This window comes from Marmota monax, unplaced genomic scaffold (assembly GCF_021218885.2).
Source record: "Marmota monax isolate L192 unplaced genomic scaffold, Marmota_monax_Labrador192_F-V1.1 WCK01_AAM20220418_F8-fsc00062, whole genome shotgun sequence".
Lineage (NCBI taxonomy): Eukaryota > Metazoa > Chordata > Mammalia > Rodentia > Sciuridae > Marmota > Marmota monax.
The window spans coordinates 4883072-4905084 of NW_026695221.1; the positions used below are offsets into that span (position 1 = coordinate 4883072).

General features: G+C 37.7%; 1 protein-coding gene across 3 annotated transcripts in view; it reads left to right on the forward strand.

The window, feature by feature from the left end:
• The window catches only part of Snx19 (sorting nexin 19), a 37365-nt gene that overhangs the window by 6887 nt on the left and 8465 nt on the right, over positions 1-22013 (forward strand). For 2 of the 3 annotated variants that reach the window (XM_046432652.2, XM_046432651.2), the window contains exons 5-8: positions 1082-1212; positions 2332-2428; positions 2923-3103; positions 5985-6114. In XM_046432652.2, coding sequence (XP_046288608.1) covers positions 1082-1212; positions 2332-2428; positions 2923-3103; positions 5985-6114 — 539 coding nt within the window. Of the gene's footprint in view, positions 1-1081; positions 1213-2331; positions 2429-2922; positions 3104-5492; positions 5896-5984; positions 6115-22013 lie in introns of those variants that run through there. The other variant, XM_058575228.1, reaches the window with a different exon arrangement.

A 22013-nucleotide genomic window follows, 5' to 3' on the forward strand; every position in this document is an offset into this window, starting at 1 on the left:
ATTCATTGATTCTTTCAACATCTTACTAGATGCCTGTTTTGAGTCAGGCACTGTTCCAATTGCTAGTGATGCAAAAGTGGATGAGACAGATTAGGACCCTCCTACAGACTATAGTTCTTGAGCTTAGAGAGCAAGTTGTATTTCCTGAGCTACATTATCTATCTTCATGCAGTCCTCTGTGTTCCTTCCCTGGCTTGTTCTCTACTCTCCACTGTAGCCTTCTTGTCTATTCGACCTTGTCTTAGCTGTACTGTGCTCCTTGTGCAGGATCGTTCAAGAATGTCTCGAAGAAGGCATATGCTGTTCCCACAGTGTTAAAGAACAAGAGACACCAAGGAAAAGAAACTGTTTCCTTCCTTGTCATAAAAATTTCAGGATTTTGGTTTTTTGTATGTCTTCTTTAGTAAATATATGTTTGTCATTTTCCCATTCTGAGAAATAGAGATAATTCTTCATTGGAAATTATTTGGTTTTCTTTATGGCTGGAAAATATTATATCAACTCTAGATTTCTTAATTTTGATCCCAGTGATTTTCATTCTTTCTTTACTGTTAGAAATTGTTTAACTCAACTACAAAAAAAAAAAAAAATTCTTTGGTCTGTGTGAATTACCCAAAGCATGTTTATATTATTTATGTCCTTAGACTGTATTTTTTATTTCTGATCATCTTTTTCATTCTTCTTTTTTTTCCTTATACTTATATTACTTCCACTTGTTCCATCTTATTGAAGGCTATATCAATTTAGAAACTAGAAACCACCTTTTTATATAAAAAGGAAGTCACCAACCTGCAGAACTCCCAGGTTTTTATTTACCCCACTGTTTGTTTTGGCTTCTTTCCCTATGGCATTGTTTGTCTTATTCTGCAAGGAAAAAGGATATTGATGGTCATAGAGAAAAGGGAGGATTGTTTTCATTGGTGGGTATTTGGCTTTCCTAATGGATGAGGCTCTGCTAGATAGCCTGGCTCTCTACTCATCTTATTGCGTAAGGCACAATGAGCTGACTTCTTTTCTGTTTGGCATTTTCCATCTGGGGATGTAAATAGTTGTACTAACCCTGCACCTCTGACCCCTGCAGATGGTGGTGAATGCTATTGTGGATACCTTGAAGACAGCATTTCCTCGCTCTGAACCCCAGAGCCCCACAGAGGAGCTGAGTGAGGCCGAGAACGAAAGCAAGTCCCAGACAGAAGGCAAGAAGGCTAGCAAGTAAGAACCTTCGGTGGCCCAGAGACCCTTCCCCCAGTTATCAGGTTGATCCTCAATCTTCAACCAAAGCCTACCTCATTCTCAAGCCCTAGAAAAGAGGAGGAGGAAGAGGAGGTGGGGCACACATAAAAATTTTTAGGCAAAGCCAGACTCTGGGCTACTTAGCACTCCCCTAGAGCAGGAACCCAGCGCTCAGCTGACCAAGGATTTTTTTTTTTTTTTTTACTAGAAGGAATACTGTAGACTATGGATAGTCTCTTTTCTATCTTCTGAAAATTTGAGGTATTTCTTTCCTATTAAGAATTAAGGCTCATAACTCATTTCTGCTGTCATTTCTGGTAATCTTGGCTCAGAAATTTCATATACTAACAATAAACAAGAAAAGGGTAGAATAGAAACCTGCAGGGTCTATTTTAGTAACTGGTTGACTGCTACTGCATCCTGCACTAGAGTCCCAGTTGTTCCTTGGCATCACTCCACACCAACATGTAGAAGGCAAGGGTACCACACTTAACCTTACTGGAAATTTCATCTGAATATGGGCCCATAGGGAAAGAGAAAGTATGTATGTATGTGCGTGTCTGACTGCCATTGTCTTTGTGTTCATGTTAAAATCCAGCAATGCCAGACTCACAATAGTTAGCCTTTTTTAATTGACCCATATTTTATAAGATGACCATTGTGCCTGTGCTTATTTGTTCTCTGTCTCTTGAAACATTGAGATTTATCACTTGGCAATCCCTTCTCTGATTTTATTTGGAATACAAAGGGAATAAATGGTTGTCCAAAAAGGGTACCCACAACAAAAAGAGTATCTAGAATTTTCCCTCAGTCTCTTTTTTTGTCTGTTTAGCCTTCAACAAATTTTTAATTTATGCATAGTATGTGCACTATTTATGAAGAAATGCCAGAATATATATTGTTTGGAAGATTTCAGGGCCAAATCTTTCCTGGCAACTCTGAGTACCATAAGCCCCTAAGAATAAGTATGGGTTGTTTTTGTTTTTTTTTTTTTTAATTTTTTTTTTTTTTTTATGTATTATCAATTCTGGCCAGCTCTTTGTATGGAAATAAAGACCACAAACTATATTCTGTTTCTGCCCTTTATTGCTGTACTAGGTCCAGACTGAGGTTCTCATCCAGCAAAATTTCTCCAGCACTGAGTGTGAATGAAGTACATGAAAAGATTCTCTATTGTCTCCAGGAGCGCAATGTGGTAAGACCCAAAGCCCAGAGGACTGTAGGAATCAAGACCCAGGGTGTTGATTCTATAGTTATAGGTAATCGAAACATTCTCTCAAGTCAGGAAGAACTGAAGTGTCTTGCGAAGAACTTAACTAACATTCGGGTCTCACATTTAAAAGTATTTTCTCTGAGTGCTTTTGAATTCTAATTGTTGTGGGTTGGCAGGTTGGCTTCTTAAGGTAGTGGGTTCAGAATTAAGAATGACAGGATGAGAAGAAAAACCAGAGAACAGATGACCAAGAATGTGTGCAAAAGTGATAATCCCAGGGAAGCTTGAAATTTGGGTTAAAAAAAAAAAAAAAGAAACTTTTATAGACTGGCCTTAGGGTCAGTGGGTTCTATACTCATGGTACTTTGGTAGAGTCTCCAGAGTCTGCACAAAAATTTTAGGGAAACCTATAGTGCTGCATTTACTTCTGTACTTTCTGCATTCTTTATGTCATATGCCACTGGCTGTTTCTTCAGGAGTCAGAGATCCTATCCATGTCTGGGATGGAATCCTTTATTGAAAAGCAGACAAAGTTACTGGAAATGCAGCCAACAGAAGTCCCAGTAAAAGATCCAGAACAAATCTCCAAAGACTTTGTGGATGATTGCTTGTCAGGTACAACCATGCTATCCCAGGACCTCAGCAGCAGTGATGCAGGTAAATGGAAAGGTCTCTATTCCTACAGAGAAGGGAGCCATAAGAACTTGGGATAGGTGCACTTTGTAGCTTTAATATCTTTTGTCTTTAACTGAGCAAGCCACATGTTGAACTCCAGTGTAGAGTAGAACACAGTCCCTAAAGCCAAGTCAAATAGTGAAGTCAGGCCCAGACACAGGGAGTTGTAACCCAGCAGAAGATCCATGTGTATAATATCTTACTTAAAATATTTTTAACATACTCTGGTACATGGGACCACTGTCTTTATCTAGAATTTTCCCTCAGTGTCTGTGATACCACTTTTCTGGTTTTCTTTCCCTCTCCCTGTGGTCCCTTTTGGGCCCACTTTTTTGTTTTCCCCACCAATCCTCTGTAGCCTTGGTTTGGACTCTCTGTTCTTCCCCTCATGCTGTCCCTAGGTATTCCCAACTGTACTGTTGGTTTCTACTCTCATACGTATGCCAATAATGCCTAAATGTTGGATATTATACACCTCCATGTGAACAGACCACAGAGCAGCGGAAATACAGTATGTTCAAGATAGATTTCATCTTTCTTCCTAAATCTGTCCCTTCTGTATTTACTGCCATGACAAATGATACTACATTGTTTCCTAGGCCAGAGAAGGGAAAGAGAAGAGGTTAGGTTCACTTCCCCTTTATATCCTTTGAGGCAGGACTGGTTTGCTTCCCAGGAGAAGAAAGGCAGATGCATTCTACAAAGGAAGAATTGGAGCCTTGGATATTAATTAGTATTTGCTGAAATAGAACTTAAAAGAAAAAAGTACATCAATTCCACCAAGAAAAAGACCTCTGGTGAGAACAAAAGATCACAAAATCTTGGGTTCAGAAGGAAAAAAGCCAATTTTACTGTTGTCTTTCAGGTTACCATGAACAAATCACCTTACCTCTGCTCTATGAACTTCAATTTAAATATGTGGAAAAGGGGTTTTAAAATCCCACCCCTTCACATGTATCTCATTGGTTAGGTAAATGAAGTAGTACGACAGTAAAAGCATCAGAAAACTCTAAAAAATTACAGATAAAAGGGATAGGTGAAACAATACAATTCTTCCTTTGTAGAATGCATCTGCCTTTCTTCTCCAAATCAACCCTGTAAATTTTGAATATTTTTAAATGGATAGTTTATACCTGAGCTTTTCTTCTTTAGCTCTGAGAGACTCGAAAGTGTTCATATGATAGAAAACGTATCATTTTCTTCCAGAGGACTTGGCAGTACCTTGTTCGCCTTATTGTTTTTTACTGCTATGACTGAGTGTTACCACATGGTGGCAGCTTCAAGCAAATAGAAAAACTGAGAGAGTAAAAGTAATTAGATAGAGGAGAATTCTATTTCCCAGGAATTGGAATAGCCCATCTTTCAGATAAAAGGGATGGGTGAAACAATGTAACTCTAGCCCAAATCAACCCTATAAATTTTGAATATAGTATTTTTAAATGGATAGTTTATACCTGAGCTTTTCTAGCTTTTAGCTAGTCAGAAAGCAGTTCATCAGCCAAATGCCCACTAGAAATATAATTTAGAAAAAGAAAGTATGTATTAGATGGCCTTTAGAGGGAAGTGGGTTTCAATTCTAGCAGATCTATCCAAATCACTTATATTCTTTTTTTATTGATACATTGTAATTATACATAACAGTGGAATTCATAATGCAATATATATACATGCACATAATAATTTGATTGATCTCACTTCCCAGTACCTTTCCTTTCCATCTTTTCTCTTCCTCTGATTCATTTTCTCTATTCTATCTCTATATTATGATGATATTGATGATGATTATGATTATGTACATAAGCAGATTCATTGTGATATATTCATACATGGACAGAATAATTTAGTAGATTTCATTCTCCAAAATTCCCTATGCCCTTCCGTTCTCCCTCCCTCTCAATCCTCTTCCTCTACTTTATTGGTTTCCCTTCTGTTTTTGTGAGATATCGCCTTTTTTTTTTCATGTCTAGAGGACCCTTAAATGAGGTGAGCTTAGGCAAGTCTAGTTAGTCCTAGACTAACAAAGTTATTGTTGATGATTAATTATAATATTAAATACAACAATAGCACCAGAAACCTCATATTTCCTGTGGAATATTATGTGTTCCTAGGAAATCTCCAGAAAGCAAATCAAAAGTGATGTCCCCGCACCACACAAAGGTTTAGAAAATGGATGTTTCACTCCATAAAATACATGTGTTTGGAAACTCCAGGTTAGCATGAGTGTAGGCTCATTTGTGGCCCTTCCAGAAGTCTTGAAAACAGGGAAGAAATCAGTAAATGTCATGGCACTTTACCAGAGGTGTGGAGCTCTTCCTAGAACCACATGTTATCTTAGAATCAAACTGGAGCCTCCTGAATCTCAACCCCACAGCTCTGTGTAATGGAGATGCTGTCAAAACAAGGCTTTGCAGGAGAACGAAGCCCAAATCTTTCCCCAGTTCTGCCCACAACATTTCCATGATGAATTGTGGGGGCGAGTGGAAGGCAAGGAAGAGACAAAGCTTTGCCAGTTCCAGTTAGTCACCAGTTGTGAGCTCTTACTTGGAACAAGATGAATTCAGCAACCTGGGGAAATAAAGGAGAAACAGAAGCTAGGTAGGTAAAATAAAATATATGTAAAATCTTTTTAAAAAGTAAGAACACTTATTCATTAACCGAAGAATTGTAAATACATACAGAGCCTATCACTGAACTTTCTAGGTATGAAGTACGTGTCTCTTTGTTTCAGTGCAGAGGGATTAAAAAGTAAAGTCCAAGATGATGGATATGAAGCTAGAGAAGACCCCAGTGCCACCAGTGCATTAAATACATTCCTCAATTGGGGGTTTCTTCTTATTTACTTTTATGCCTTTTTGTCCCTCAGGAACAGAAACAGAGTTAGCTGACACAGCCCTGGATCTAATCCTCTTGCTGTTAATGAAACAGTGGAAATGGCTATGTACTGAAAACATGCAGAAATTTCTTCATCTTATCTTTGGGACCCTAATTCAAAGGTAAGGTTTCTAAGTTCTCCTTCATGTCAGGTTCTCAAATTGCATGGAAATTGTACACAATGGTGACTTCTGTACTTGGAAGGGTAAGTGTGTAGAGTCCAGGAAAACTGTGGCCATAAGAAAAGGTAGGCTGTCTGCTACAGGGCAGGGATGAATATTGCCAGAAGACTATCAGAAAGCCCCAGCCCCAACACCACTGCCTGTGATCTTAATAGACTTTTGTTTAACTCTGTCTTCTCTGGGATCTGTTCTCCTTTTATGTCCCCAGACCTGGAGTCACTGTGATGATTAACTATTTTAAAAAAATGGAGAAAACAGATCATTGTTGTTGATATAAAGCTCTTCCCTCACTAACGATGATGAAATATCCTTCCCAAAATGTTTGTAGGCTTAGATTGAGAAACCCTGCCCTAGACTAGAAACCCTGCCCTAGACCAGAACTAGTTTTGTATCCCCAGCAACTTACACAAGGATGGGGGCATAGTGGATTCATTAAATATTTGATAAAAGAAAAAACATTACTCTTCTCAATATCTTTATACTTAAAAATATAGTTTCCTAATGTTTTATTCAGTCCCCTATGACTCTTGCTAATTAGGCCTCCATGTCTCTTCTTTCTCTGTCAGACTTTCTTTTGCTTATCTTCCAAATATTTTTTAAAATTGTAAAGATCCTACAAATAGATAATATGTGATTTTTTATAACACCCCTTCCCCTGTAGTCATTTACTTGATGAATTAATTTCAGAACACAAGAAATTGTTCAGTAGGAGTTTAAAAGTATAGGTGAAAGGGATCTGAGGAGCTGCATATCCACAGATCTACGGTTAGTTCGTGCAAGAGAAGGGCCACAGATCCTGCCTGGTCTCCTGTGGTGACCCCACTCTCATCCCAGTCAGTCCCTATGTACTGGAAACCTGGCCACACCCTTCCTGTTCCAAGTCACTGGTGGGCCATTGCCCTTTACTCCCTCTACCCTCCTGAGGGTCTTCCCATTCTCCCTGTCACCTCAGGGAAGCCCCCAGCCATCTGCTTCCCACTTCGCTTCATAGCATCTGGGCCTTTCTAACTTGCTGATTGCTTAGTTGTCCACCTCTGCTGACTGAACACCAGGGGCAAGCAAGACCATATTTGCTTTGTGGATTGTTATGTTGTCCAGCTTATTTCCATGCATAACACATAGTAGGTGCCTGATAAATGTGTGTAAAAGGAAAAAAAAAAAGTATAGGTGCATCAGCAGAGACTTAGAAAAGATTAAGATCTATATTTAAAAGGTAGGGGAAAATTTGCCTAAAAGTTTGAGTAGCTCAGAAAATGAAATGGCTTGGGCCAGTCCAGATAAAAAAGAGAAAGAGAACTAGATCCTGAGAATTAACAGTAAGATCATGGAAGAACTGATACCTCACATAGAGAGGATCCTTGGAAATCTAAGCAGGAAAGTTAAATACAAGGGAAGTAAGTCCGAAGGAGTATAGTAGACATGGGATAGACTTTCAGTAGTCAAACATAGGCTGAGAAACTTCTAAGCCAGGTTGCAGACCCTTAGTGGGGAGTGTGTAGGATTAAATAAATAATAGTTGTGTTTCCTAGTCTGAACTCTTTCTCGGCTTAATGGTACAAGATTTTGCCAGGCGGTTTTGTGGCATTTGTCCCACTTTACCTTTAAATGCTTCTGTCTCTCTTTATACAACTGGGGATTGATTTTGGTCTTGCTTCTTTGTTCACAGGGGAATAAAATGTATATTACCAAAAGCTGGTCAATAGTGAACAAAATAGGCATGATCCCTACTTTATTATATTTTAATAAATTTAAATTTAAAGAGGTTGAGTGCTGAAATTCAGGGCCACACAATCACAAAGCTAATGGGTGGTAGGGCCACCATTCAAACCAAGCTGCTCAAAAGCCCAAGTTCTTATCTACTCCAGTAAGCTATTATTCTGTAATTAAATTTTCTGAACTTTGGTTTCCTCATCTGGAAAACAGAATTAACAATGCTATCTCAAGATGTCCAGTAAACGATAGTTCTTAATATTTGCTCTTCAGAAGAGAAGAATAATAAAACATATTTTGTTTCTAATGCCTTCAACTAGTAGCTGAAAATTAGCTTCACTTTTTATGTCTTCTAGATACATCACCCCATACCAGTCTCCTTCTGCCAGTTACCACCATCCCTTTTGTGCCCATCTCTCTGAGCCACACAGAGTTGGGCTTCTAAATAATGAAGGCTTTATGAGGTCTTTCAAAGTGATTTTGTGCCAGTGGTCTCATTTGTTAAAGCAACAACCACAGCACTCCCAGTCTTACATTAGGAAGCAGAACACCTGGGCTCCTGTCCAGTATCGACAAGCACATGTGAAGTACATAGTTCCACAGTGTTTTCCAGGTTTCCTGGTGCTCCTGGCGACCTGGGTGGGGAGAACTACTGAAATCTGTTCTAATAGGAAAGCTTTGGAATCAAGCTAAGTTCTTCACCTTTCTGTCCCCATCCCTTGACACTTCTGCTAGATCCAGTTAGCTAGATAGATACACAGCTGGTAAATGAAAACTATCAAAACCTTTATGCAACTCATGCTATAAATTATATCAAAGAGAGGGCTTGCTCCTGAATTTTTCTTGATTTGCTCTTCACTTTTCATTCCTGGTTTTCTTTTCTGTTTTCTTATGGAATGCCATCACTATTTAGAAAGACAGGAAATTGTTAATGTATTTGTAAATATTGTACAAGAACAGAAATTTGTGGCTGCTTTTGAAAACCTTGTTGTATCTATAGACTGTTAAACATGGTCATGATAGGTATTTCTAAATAATTGTATTTTGTAACCTGTTTAGGTATATCTCTTCCAGCCCCAAAAGTTCTTATTTATATCTAGTCAAACTTTATCCTTAGCCCATTTCATTTTCTGTTAGCTACAAGGAAACAGAACTATAGCTAGCTGGCACTCTCCTCATCCTGTGCTTTCATAGACAAGAATCTCATCCTTCCCCTTTCAAGACCTTCTGTCTTCCCCTGTAAATCCCTATTCACTCTACATTTTTGATCCTCTTCTCAAGAATCTTGTGCTGGTTTGACAGTGTTCCAGAAGCCTCCTTTAGATAGGAAGTAATAAGTCATGGTGTCTGAAGAAAGAACCAATTCCCTCTCCAGAGGCCCAAGGATTTGCCCTTCATGGCCATTGTCTCATACCAGCAAGTCCCTGGATATATGGTAGACATGGAAAAGATGGGCCTTACTTCTAAATTCAGAGTGTAGAGATTGATCATCTCATCAGCAAGGTATTTACTATCCTGTAAGCTTTTGTTGAGAGTCTTATTTCACACAAACATTGGGCTAAACATTTCAAACATATTCTATCATTTAATCTCTTTAAGAGCCATATGGAACAGGTATTATGAATCCTACTTCTAACATGGGGAAAACTACGATTTACAAAGAATTTGTATTATTACATCAAGATGACAGGTCAAAATAGCACACATAAAATTTCAACCCAGTTTTTTCTAATTTTTAGCTATAATGATTCTTTCATTTTCAGGATCAGAACCTTTGCCCTATAATTTGAAGGATAAGGCCAACCCAAAAATCTTTCACTCCGAGTAGCAAACATTCCCCAAGAAGAGATTATCAGATAATTTATAGAATACAAATTATATCTCACATGTAACAAAAAGAACACTGTTCCCTCCTAAAGTCAGCCTGTATTACTGTTCCCTGGGCAGCTTGCAGTTTTTATTTTTAAAAAGTAGTTTACGTAGTCCTTTATTTGCTTTAGTAAGCAAATAAGCCAGGAACTTGATATCTAGAGCTACAGCACCCTCCCCTCTGCACCTACCCTGACCACCCCCCCACAAGAGGTGTGATATGAGGTCCCAGTGTCCCCAATGTCCCCATGACTGCCATCCAGGAGGCCACATGTTTGTTCTCTCTGAAAACACAGTTAGCTAAGCCATGTCCTTTTGAAGGGTACTAGGTTTCTCTTCCTTTAAATTCTGTGATTTAAGGAGCAGTAATATCTTGTGTCAGTACCTCAGGTGAATGCGTCCACTTCGCTAATTATCATAAACACACAGCAGTTTGGGCATCAGGAATAATACAGCCACCTGGATTTAGATGTATCTCCTCCTTAAAACAGCCTCATTTTCCAACCTCACATTATTTCCAAGCAGACAAGTTTATTCTGCTTCCAGCTTTCTTTACTCTCCCTGCTCCCTTAAAAGACCTATATATATAGCTCCCTTGGACTCCAGGGACTTCTGCCAAATTATAAGCATATTCTCTCCTTAGCTTACAAGGCAGGAAAAAAAAAAAAAGACAGAGTAAATTTAACCTCATGACCCCTCTTTCCAAGCGAAAGTTGGAGGAGTTCTGTTCTGAGCCAGACTTATAAATCTCTCTTGATTGTTGATGGTGTGGAGAGAGTAAGGGAGGGGAGCTCAAGAGAAGTTAGATGCCCAAAAAAGGCATTGTTAAGTCAAAGGGAAGTGTTGCACGCATGCGCGCCTGACCTCGTATGTCAGCTTCTGTGCTGGGAAGGTCCAATTATGTAACAAGGAGCGCTCCTTATTTGGCAGGGGAAGGGGTGTGGGGGTAGCAAACTAAGCCAAGGAGCAAATCCAGCTTGTGCAAACTCTGCTCATGTCCGAAAACAGAAGAAACTTGACAGTATTCCTATATGCATCAAAATCAGGCTTAGGGAATTGGAAAAGTACTCAGAACTAGCCTGGGTTAAAGGGAAGGAAGAGAGATGTACTGTGCTCCATTGATGATAGAAGGTTTGGGGCAAGAAGATCCAGCCAAGGTAAGGGGTGAGATTATTTTAGAGTCTGATGTAGAGTAAAGGAATGAGAAGAAGTTGGACCAGCTCCCTGCCTAGATGCCCAGAGCCATGCCATGATAAAAATAGGAGCCAGGCCAGCAGTAGAGTACGTGAATGCCACGTCCAGGGCTCTGCCCTCCCCATGGCCCTGAAGATGGTATCAGACCCTGTGTCAAAAGGGCAGCAGACACATTCCTGGCATCTTCATCAAGATTTCTTAAAGAGTGAGTGAGTGAGTGAGTGAGGAGAGAGATTGTGTTGTATATGTTGGGGACACCAGGCATAAAGTCAGTAAAAAGGAGAAGGTTCTGTTATTTTTAAGAAAAAAAAGTAAAATTTAAAGTTAAAGAAATTTACAGAGGGGGAAAAAAAGAATGTACAGGAATAATGAGTCCAATAAGCAATGAACTTAGGAGAAAATTAAATGGCAAGTTCTGGAACTTAGGTCAGGCCATGGAATTGTTTTCTTAGAAAAGATATCTCTCTACAATTATCTGCTAGGAAAGGTTAGGATAAGAGTATGGCAGAGCATTGAAGAGTGCTGCACTGCTAGATGGGATGTCCACCTCTCTTATGGATAAATGGGAATTGTTGACCATGAACTCTCCTGCTTTCATAATTGTCTTAAGTCATTCCAGAATCATAGATGTTCTCTGGGTGGAACTCCACTGCAAGGGCATCTTTTCTTGGTAGACGTGTAAATAGTAGATGGAAAAGTGGTTTTTATAACACTGATTATTTCCTAAGGGAAACTCGAAGCCTGCCACTAAAGGGACACAGATAATTATAACAGGAAAGGAAATGAATTTATTACAGCATAACTATACCAGTTAAGCAGCTACATACTTTATGTACTAATGTGCAATTCTGTGAGATAGATTTATATTTTCACATTTTACAAATGAGGAAAATTATATTCAGATTAAATAACTTTTCCAAAATCATAGAACCAGGAAGTACCACACCCAAGATTCCACATAAGTCATTCTGATGTCAACACCCATGCACTTTCTACTACTGCACACTGCCTACCTCTGTGCAAGCTTTCTTACTGAGGAGTAGCCACTACAATTGTTGTCACTAGAAAACCCCTATGACTTATTCTTGTGTAATATCTTGCTGTCCATCTGACTGGTCCCAGGAAGACATGCATCTGGTGGTAGCATATAAACTTATTTCTGTTTGCATTTTCTTATTTTATTCTTAAAGCACCCCTGAGCTAGTTAGAGATTGACTAGGTTTCACCATTCTACATCTCTACTTTTTCGAAAGTAGAGAAAAAGTATAAAAATTAAAGATTCAGAGTTACACAAATCACAATTCTTTCCTTTGTTCAGAAAATACAGATCACAGTTTTTTCTTTGCTCCCTAACTTCCTTTTCATCTACTCTGGTGCCTTGCTGTAGTTTATACCTGATCTCTTCCTATGCGCTTCTTCTCTAGAAAAAATGCTTACTCTGGAAAAATGAATACTTTTGTAGAAGTTATAGATACAAAATTAACTCAAACTAGGTCTTAAGGTTTCTCATATCAGGTTTAACTCCTGGCCTAGTAATAATCATTGACTCGGGCTGGTTTTAGTGGTGCCGAAATTAACTTTTCACAGTGATAGCTTTGCTCAGATTATATTGTATCTCCTTGGAGACAAGGAGCTCTACTTGTACCATGCCTCTTCCTTGGGCCATGCCAAAGCGAAGTTCTTGACCTCTACAGATCAGGCCAGAATGGACCCCAGCAGTTTCACCTACTATATACTTACTGTATGAGTGGTCTGCCTGACAACTTTCTTAGATGTTGCTTATTCTACACCCATCTTAAAAATGTTGTGCCCATCCTGTCATGTACTGACAGTCTCCACTTGAATGTGCCTTTAAAGTTATAACAAGTATGTGACAGCTGACTGCCTTGTGCCTGTGCATTGTGTGTTTACACTTTTGTATGTGGCATGTGCTCTTAAATTCTCATATACTCAAGTTCAATTACAGCAGTGGTTACTGTAAAAGTTAGGGGGGAAAGTGCAGAATGTCAAAATTACTTAAAACTCACAGCCTTTTTTGTTCCCTGAGTCACATTATTGGTATATCTTGCCCATCTCTATATCTCTGACAACTTAATGTTTTAATGACAACTCTAAGTCTCTTGAGGGAAGGGACTGTCTTATTCATTATTATTACATCTTAAATACCTAGCCTGATACATAGGAGACACTTATTTAATTTGTGTCAAATGAATGAACGTGTAAGATCACATGCCATTCCACTTGAATCAGTCCCTCTGCTTATCATTACTGAGACCCTTGTGGTTCTTCAACAGGACTAGGGAAAAGAAATGCAAATGGAAACAATCTTTCATCCTTCCCCCACAGGGCATGCCCAGCTTTTAAACTGGGCAACTATAATTCCCAGAGTCATGATGGGCCTAAGCAAAGAGATTTTTATTTGGGGCTTTTCAGTCCATCTACCCTTTTCAGTCCATCTGCACTATCATTTCCAAAAAAGTACAGTGCCCCTGACCTTCCTGGGCTCCCCACTATGAGGCCCCATTGAGTTTACCCTCTCAGAAAGCATGGCCCACCCTCTTCCTGCTCCTTCTAGATCTCTCTCCTTCCACTTGGGAAAGAAAATATATGAACCTTGAAGTCAGTCAGATCTGAATCTAAATCCTACCTTTAGGTTTAGAATCTGTGATTTTAACAGGTCACTTAATCTGCCTTTGCCACAGTTAACTCTCTGATGGGAATAACAGTACCTTTCTCATGAAGTTGTTTAGGGAATAAGAGATAATGTTAGAGAGGCTTTATAAAGAGGAAAGTATGTATGGAGCTAGACCTTTTGAGACAGGTATCAATTAGAATGACTTGGGATGAATAATATTCCAGACACTGAAATACTTTTAAAGGATAATGTCTCTATTTAAAATAAAAGATAATCTTTAAGCATGTTTTGAATATTTTTAGCCATGTTCTCAGAAAAAGAATCTGTCGTGTCCACATTGTTTTTGTTTTAAATGTATCAAAGAAAATGGAGCAAATTATGTTTTATGCATTTATTAATATGTCAAAATGAACCTCGTTATTATGTATAACTATAATGCACTAATAAAAACAATAAATAAACAAAACACACATTAAAAATTAAATAAAATTGTCACAGGAAGACTTGCCCAGCTACTAGGTGGAAATGAGTACAATAATTCTCCCTATAGGCACCAGGTGGCGCTGCAGGTTAAATAATACCCATTCCTTCTCTGAGGGAGACCTATTTTGCAATTATAGGTCACTTGCTCTGATGGTGATGATATCCAAGCCATGCTGCATCTTGCATCATGATTCAGAGGCCATCAGTCCACCCATTCCATAGTGCCAATGACTTTTAGACAAGCCAAGTTGCTTTTTTCTTTCACCCTTTACTCTGTTCAGATGGGTCTTCAACATTTCCTTCTTTCTCTGAGCAATGTATACTGCCAGAACTTGTCCCTTTGAGTGAATTCTATCCCTTAAGAATTCAGTGCTAGAAGATGTTCTTTCAGAATAGAATGAACCAGTCTGTGATGATGATGAGACCAGCTGGACATCTAAGTGGAAAGAATCTTGTCAATACTGTATAAGCTAGTTTGTCCTATACTAAAGGACTTTTTGGAGAGTTAGTGCCAGATTGCCCTGATATTAGGAATCTTATGCCTGTTATGTAAGCAAGGGATTTCTTGTTACTTGCAGCCATGAGACCATTTGGCTCTTTCTTATTAACTTGGTTTTAGAGAAGCAATTACATGTTTATGCTCAGTTTTGTTTTTGTTTTGAGGTCCTGGAGATAGAACCCAGGGCCTTATTGCATGGTAGGCAAGTGTTTTACCTCTGGCCTTAGAGTCTTCACCAAATGTCTTATTTAGGAATAGACCTATTTGGTACTGGAGCAAGGATAGAGTAAGGGTGAACTGGTGGGAGATATACTTTAGTCCAGCTCTAATGTAATACCAGCATCAAAGGAGTTCTCAGCAGGGAATTTGGCCCTCCTGGGAGGGCAGCTTGCCAAATAAATGCAGTGTCAAGATAAGTCCCTGGACTTCTTTCCCCTATGGTTTATTTTTCCTCTTTTTTCTTTTCTTTTTCCTCTTTTTTCTTTTCTTTTTCTTTCTTGCTTTTTTTTTTCAATGTTATCTATTGCCCATATTTTCTAATCACACAGTTGGTACCCCCAAAATTCTTACTATGCAGAGATTCTAGAGTTGCCACCTCTCTGTCCTTATGTCCTTAGTATCAGGATAGATAGCCTTCTAGCTTGGAAAGGTTTTGAAATTCAAACTGCAGAGAGGAAACTGGAAACAAATATCTTTAGATAATTCTTCCATACAGATGATTCTGTTCATTATAGTCACTTTCCTTCTCCTTCACACCCTCTGGAGCATTTTTCCTGCTTCTTTATCTTGGACATCTGCTTCTCATGTATATCCTTTGTTCTCAAGGCTGTTCTTTTCCAGCCTCCTCTGTTACCTCTAATATCAATAGAAATTTGGAGGTCAGCCCCTTCTGAGTCGGGAGTACATAATTACTTAGCACTTCTCCCCCTACCACTATTTCCCTTCCCATCCTTGTCTCCTGTGGTGGTGGTTCTATGCCCAGAGCAGAGCATGGAGCTCTCCCTGTGAGGTAAAGTCACCATGAACAATAGGGGCTCTGGTTGTCAGGACAACACTAAATCACTGTCTTCTCCCCTCCTTTGTGTCTTGCCTTTCTTCCTGGTGTTCCAGCCATCAAGGACTTTATACCCTCTCCTTGCCCTTTCCCCTCTAGCAGACTCAATTTTCTTCTGAATGGGTGGCCACTTTAATTACCTTCCCCTTCTCCAGGCCACCTCCCTGCCCTTGCCCTGGAAAGGCAGGGTCAGAATAACTACCTGGAGACTGAGAATCAGCCAGGCTTACAGTTCACATGAGGCCAAGGAGAGGAAGCAGACATTTTGAATCCAATTTCTACAATGAAAGTTTCACTGTATAAAACATAGAGGTCAGGTTTAGGAAGGAAAGTTTATTACACAAATTTAGTATGCCCCTGAAGACTTTTAAATAACTTTTTTTATGTGCCATACCATCTTGCTATCAATGCACTATGTTCCAGCTCAGAGAAAATCAGGGCTGACAGACTTCACAATTAACATGGAAAAGAACTGAATACCCATGAACTGAATACTCATACCATACCTTTCCAAGTAGAAGGCTATCTATCCTGATACTTTACACCCTCTGAATACTCAGCCTTCTACAAGCTATCTATCCTGATAACTTTACACTCTCTCCTTGCCCTTTCAGAGAGGTGGCAACTCCAAAATCTTTGCATAATAAGAACTTTGGCATTACCCATAACCCCACAGGGCCCTTTTCCAATTTTATTTACTCATTACCAAATTGTTCACTGTTCCTGTTATTTACTTCCCTGGGCCTGCCAGGAGAGGAGTAAGCAATTTTACAAGGAGAAAACTCAAGCATAAATGCCTAAAGATGCTGCTATCATTTAGTTCCTTTGGCCTAGTAGAATTTTTTTAAGATAATTTAGAGGATTCTTTTGATCTGTTGCATGCACAAACATACAAGCAATTTCAAAAAGGCTTTCATTTGTCTTACTTGATTTTGATGATAACTTCATGAAGAAGGCACAGTAAGAATTAGCCCATTTTGTAAAGAAGGGAGCCAGAATTCAGTTCATTCAACTTGTCAGTGGTGAAGGAATAATTTAAATTCTAGATGACAAGATACAAGGCTCAAAGGTGTTTGTGGCTTTTCCATGCTAATTGTAAAGTCTATCAGCCCTAATTTTCTCCGATCTGGACTATAGTGCATTGATAACAAGATGGTATGGCACAGAAAAAAAGGTTATTTAAAAGTCTTCAGGGACATACTAGATTCGTGCAATAAACTTTTAAATTGGAATCCCAAGGGTGTCACTCAAATCTAAACAAATATTTAGAGATCTCCCTTTGTAATTAATCATATTTATCCCAAGAACACAGAATCTTCAAATGTCTCCCTTTTATTCTGTATTTGTTAAGAAAGGTAGATTGACCTTTGATTCTGGTCTTTTTCCCCACATCCTGCTATGGTCTTTCTTCTTTTCTTCTAACTTGTTTCAAATAATGGTTTGGAATCATTTGGATAATGTTCCTTCCATTAGAGTCACCTCCCAAAATACAAGTGTGACTTATAGTCAACATAACCCCCTTTGCTTTTGTTTGACTTTCATTCTCTTCTGTCCTTTCATTCTCTTCTTTAGACCTGTTTGCCAGGAAAACCAACAAAAACATAGGCTGCTGGCAGCTGTCTCTCTTCTCTAGGATTTATAGTGTGCCAGAGAGGAAGCATGGCTGACCCACTCCCTCGCCTTCCACCTCTCTTTGCTTCCAGAGGAATGCATAACTAGGTGTGAATTGCCTATTACATGGATTACTCATAATGAATTCTTCATTCTAGATCAGCTGACTTACTACCCAGCATACTCTTTAAAACATTCACCCTGCAGCTGGTGGATTGGCCTACAGTTTAGTATTATTATTAGCTTAAACAAAGATCATTAGGAAAGAATCTAAAGTTTATTATGAAATGTTTATATAAATACATATGAATGCCAAACACAAAGTATTTGCATCATGTCCATAGTCTTTTAAATCTGCCATTGTCCTCATTCATAAACATTAATAATTGAGATCACTTTTTTTCTGATTTAAAAACTAAGATTTTTTAAAAGTGATTTTAAAAAAAAATAAACCCCAAATTTGTACCTTTGGCAGTTTAATATCCAGTTGGAAGTGAAAACTTACAAGAAATTCTAGTGTAAACTTGAGGCTTCAAAAAGAACTGTCTCTGTGAGTCTGAAGGGATCAAGTAATCAATTGTGAGGGGCCCCAAAAAGGCTTACAGAGCAGATGACATCAGAAAAGCACTTAAAGATTGAGGAGATATTAGAATGGCTATTATCACAAATAAATAAATAAACAAAAAAAAAAAACATTTGCTGGTGGAGGATATGGAGAAAGAAGTAGTCTTATATGCTATTGATGCCATTATATATGCTATAATGGCTGTAACTAATTTATATAAATTAGTTACAGCCATTATAGAAGTTTGGAGGTTCCTCAAAAACCAAAATATAGAACTATCATGTGATCCAGCTACCCCACTCCTGGGGATATCTACAAAATAGGTGAAATCAGCATTGTAAAGAAATAGTTGCATGCCTGTGTTCATTACAGCACTATTTCAATATCTAAGATATGGGATCAATCTAGGTGCCCATCAACAGATGAAAAGATTTTAGAAAATGTGGTATATACATGCAATGGAGTATTATTCAGCCATAAGGAAGAATTTAATCCTATCATTTGCAGCAAAATGAATGGAACTAGAGGACATTATGTTCAGTGAAATAAGCCAGCCGTAGAAAGACAGTACTGCATACTATCTCTCATATGTAGAAACTAAAACAGTTGACCTGAAAGTAGAATAATAATTACTAGAGATTGGGAAGTGTGTGGGTGGAGGGTGGAAAACAAGTTGGATTTGATAAGTGCTTGCTATCAGCATGTATGGAAATACAACTGAACCCCCAATAATATTATGTACAATATTAACATATGTTAATAAAAGTGAAGGGTATTTACAGTAGACATTGAGGAATAGAGCATTCAAGGCAGAACAGTGGTAGAACAATATATCTGTGGTACTAAAGAAGTTAGGTATGCTTAGGAATATACAGTGTGTAAAAAGACTAGCTGAAGATAACACTGTAGGGTTTAATGTGATTAAACTGATTCATTTAGAGCCCTGTGAGTCATTGAAGAATATAGCACCTGTCCCCCATTTGGTGGGAAACAATTTACAGAACATATAATGACAACGTGATCACATTTGCAATTTAGAAAAAAAATCACTTAAATAATGCTGTAGAGGATTCATTAGCGATAAAGTTGGGGCCAGGGAGAAAAATTGGGAAGGAGTTGCATTGATAGAAATGACAAGACAGGAGGAACTTAGCTGAGGTCACTGCTATAGGGATGGTAAAAGGGATGATGAATTCGTGAGATACTGAGAAGATAGAACCAACCAGATATAATACCTATTGCATTGATTCTCTAGCATTGGATAAAGGTTGGGGAAAAGAGAAATCAAGAACAATTCATATGTAGTTTTCTACCCTGTAAATTGAGAAGCATAATTATTAGGATAGAATAGTGTGTTTTGAACAGTATATCTAGGTTATGATTAAAAGTCCCTTATTGGCTAGTAAATCAACAATTATCTACTTTGATTTCTGAAAAAAATAAACAGTGACACCTGAAAAAGCCACTATGTGTATGTATATATATATCACGTGATAACTCATATGGTGGACTCCAGATTCCAAACAGAGTCCAACTGAGGAATAGTAGAAAGAATATGCTCTGCAGGAGACCCTTCAGTCCAATGAAAAGGGAATAGTGGAAGCCAATTTTAGATAATGTTAAAAATTAGAAATTGTGGAAAATAGCTGATTCAGAAAGGAAAGCAAAGGTGGACAAAAAGGTACTAAAATTCCCAGGAGAGCATAGAGAATGAGATTAAAAAATACTGCTTTATATATTATAGCAACAAAAGAACATAAAATTTTAACCCCAAAGTTATCCCTGAAACTTTTGGAACAGATGATTCATTCAGTAAATATTTAATGATTTATTGTGTGATTGGCACCAATGCAGAAGGAGATATCAGAATGAGTTAAGTCAGATTACTACCCTTAAAACATTACAGTCTTATTCTTTTGATACTTATAAGGTGTTCATCCAATATATGTTTAATAAATGAATAAACAAATTAAACGATTCCAATGAGGAAAAAAAAAAAGAATCAGTATCAAGTGAAACCAGGATAGTTAACTAAGATCAGATTGTAAATGAACATACATTAAAAAATAGAGAGGAAACATAGAGTAGCATGGATAAGAATGGAGTCTGGTAAACTTAAACTCAGAAGGAACTGAAGTTGTAGATAAATATTAGGGGGAAAGACTTTTTTAAAAAGAGCAACAGTAACAACAACAAAAGGGAAATTGCTTGGGATACATGAGAAAGCATTCATTCAACAAAAAAGGAATTAGTCTATTATTTGCTAGGCTATTTAATTTCTGCTTTAGTTTGGTTTTGTGTTTTGTTGTTGTTGTTGTTTGGTTTGGTTTGGTTTTTTGTTTGTTAAGGAGAAGGTTCTAACAAGAATTAAATAAGCATGATTAAAGTAGAATTGAAGACTAAAATAGGAATGAAAATAATAAGAGCATTTAATTTGGTTTCCAGTTCATGTACCGGGCCTAGATAAATTTTATTTCATGAAACTGAAAGAATTTATATGTATGAATAAGATCATTGAGAGGCATTGCTAGAAATGGTTTGGTATTAAACAAACATCTTGCCTTTTAAAAAATGAATAAAGGTTGTGAACCCTGACATTTATCTCTGGAAATTTCTGAAGCAGATTAGGAAATAGATATGTTTTACACACTCAGGAAAGGAAATAACAAGCTCTAGAAAGCAGTATGGAGTGTGTCCTGCCTGATTTAGAATGGTTTGTGTCTTTGATGGGATTATGAGGCCTTTAAATGAAAGGACTACAATGATAGTTACATTTTATATGGATTTCAACAAGCTTTTGCCATAAGATGCGTATAGACAAAGTTGACATGTGTGACATAGACTATAATAGTACTTTTAAGTGATTAGTGGCTAGTTGAGCTGTTTTTAAATTGATGTCAAACTGGAAAGAAATGTCTAATGATAGAACATTGCTCTTGTTTTTATCTTGTTCAATTTTTTTCATTAGTAGCTTTGAAAGTAATCTTAGAGGCATAATTTATATTCTAGATGACAAAAGACAAGATTCAAAAATATTTTGAATGATAATCTAAAACCACAAAATGAAATTTGGTTAAAACAAACATTATAAACCAGAATTCACATTTTTTTAATTACACAAATAAAGAGTGCAAGATAGGCATAAACAAGGGACATGTGAATTTTTTAAAAAAAATATACGTATCTGGACTTAGGGTTTTAGTTGACTGCAAATCCAGTATGAGTCAGTATTTTTTTGTATATGTCAAAAAGCCAGCACAGTCTTAGGTGTCTTAATAGAAGAATAGCATCTAGATCAAGGAGAGCACTAATCTCCTTTGCCCTTGCTGGTCAGGTCACATCTCAGGGCTGTGTAGTTCTGGGTGCTCTATTTTAAGAGAGAAAAAAACAAAGCAGAAGCCACCCAGAGGGTGGAATCAGGATGAGGAATGGTTCATTTCTCTCTTCCATTCATCAAACATTTACTGAGTATCTACTGGGTGCCCAACTCTGAGGTTGGCAGAATTAAGGGTGTATAAGTTGTAGAAGAGATTTAAGAGAAACATAATAGATGAATTTAGAAATGCAAAGTTCTGTCTTATGGAGAGATTTGATCTACAATCTGTTAACTCCACATGATGGAACTACTAGGACTAATGACTATAATTCACAAGGAAGTGGATTTGGGTTCCCAATATTTAAGAAGCATTTCTACGGAACTATAGTTATCTTTTTCAGAAATTTTGAAACTTCCCCAGTGTCACACGCTAATGGGTGGCAGAAGTAGGATAGAAGTACAAGCTTTGGGATTCACAAGCCAGAGCCTTTGTCTGTGCCTCAATATTTACAGAGGGAATTTCTGCTTTGGAGGAGATTAGATAGATAACCTCTAAACCTTCTTCCAACTCTCAAGTTGTGTCTATAAGCCATTTGATATGAAATGCTCTTTATTGGTTCTCAGTGTTTACATGTATAGAATTGGTGAATTTGGAAAAAATAATCTCTAAGGTTCAATAAATGATTTCTTGAAGTTGCTTCTTTGAATAAGAATCTTCAAATTTATAATGCATATTAGTCTCACAACTGTGACTTATACATTACTAATTAAAATTTAAAAATGCTTGTTCCTAGATATAAAAGTATAGAACTCAGATTTTTTAAATTGTGGTGGTCAGGCAGAGTTAAGTTCTTCTCTTGTTGGACATGTTTCAAAGAGATGGATCCATGATTTAAAACATGA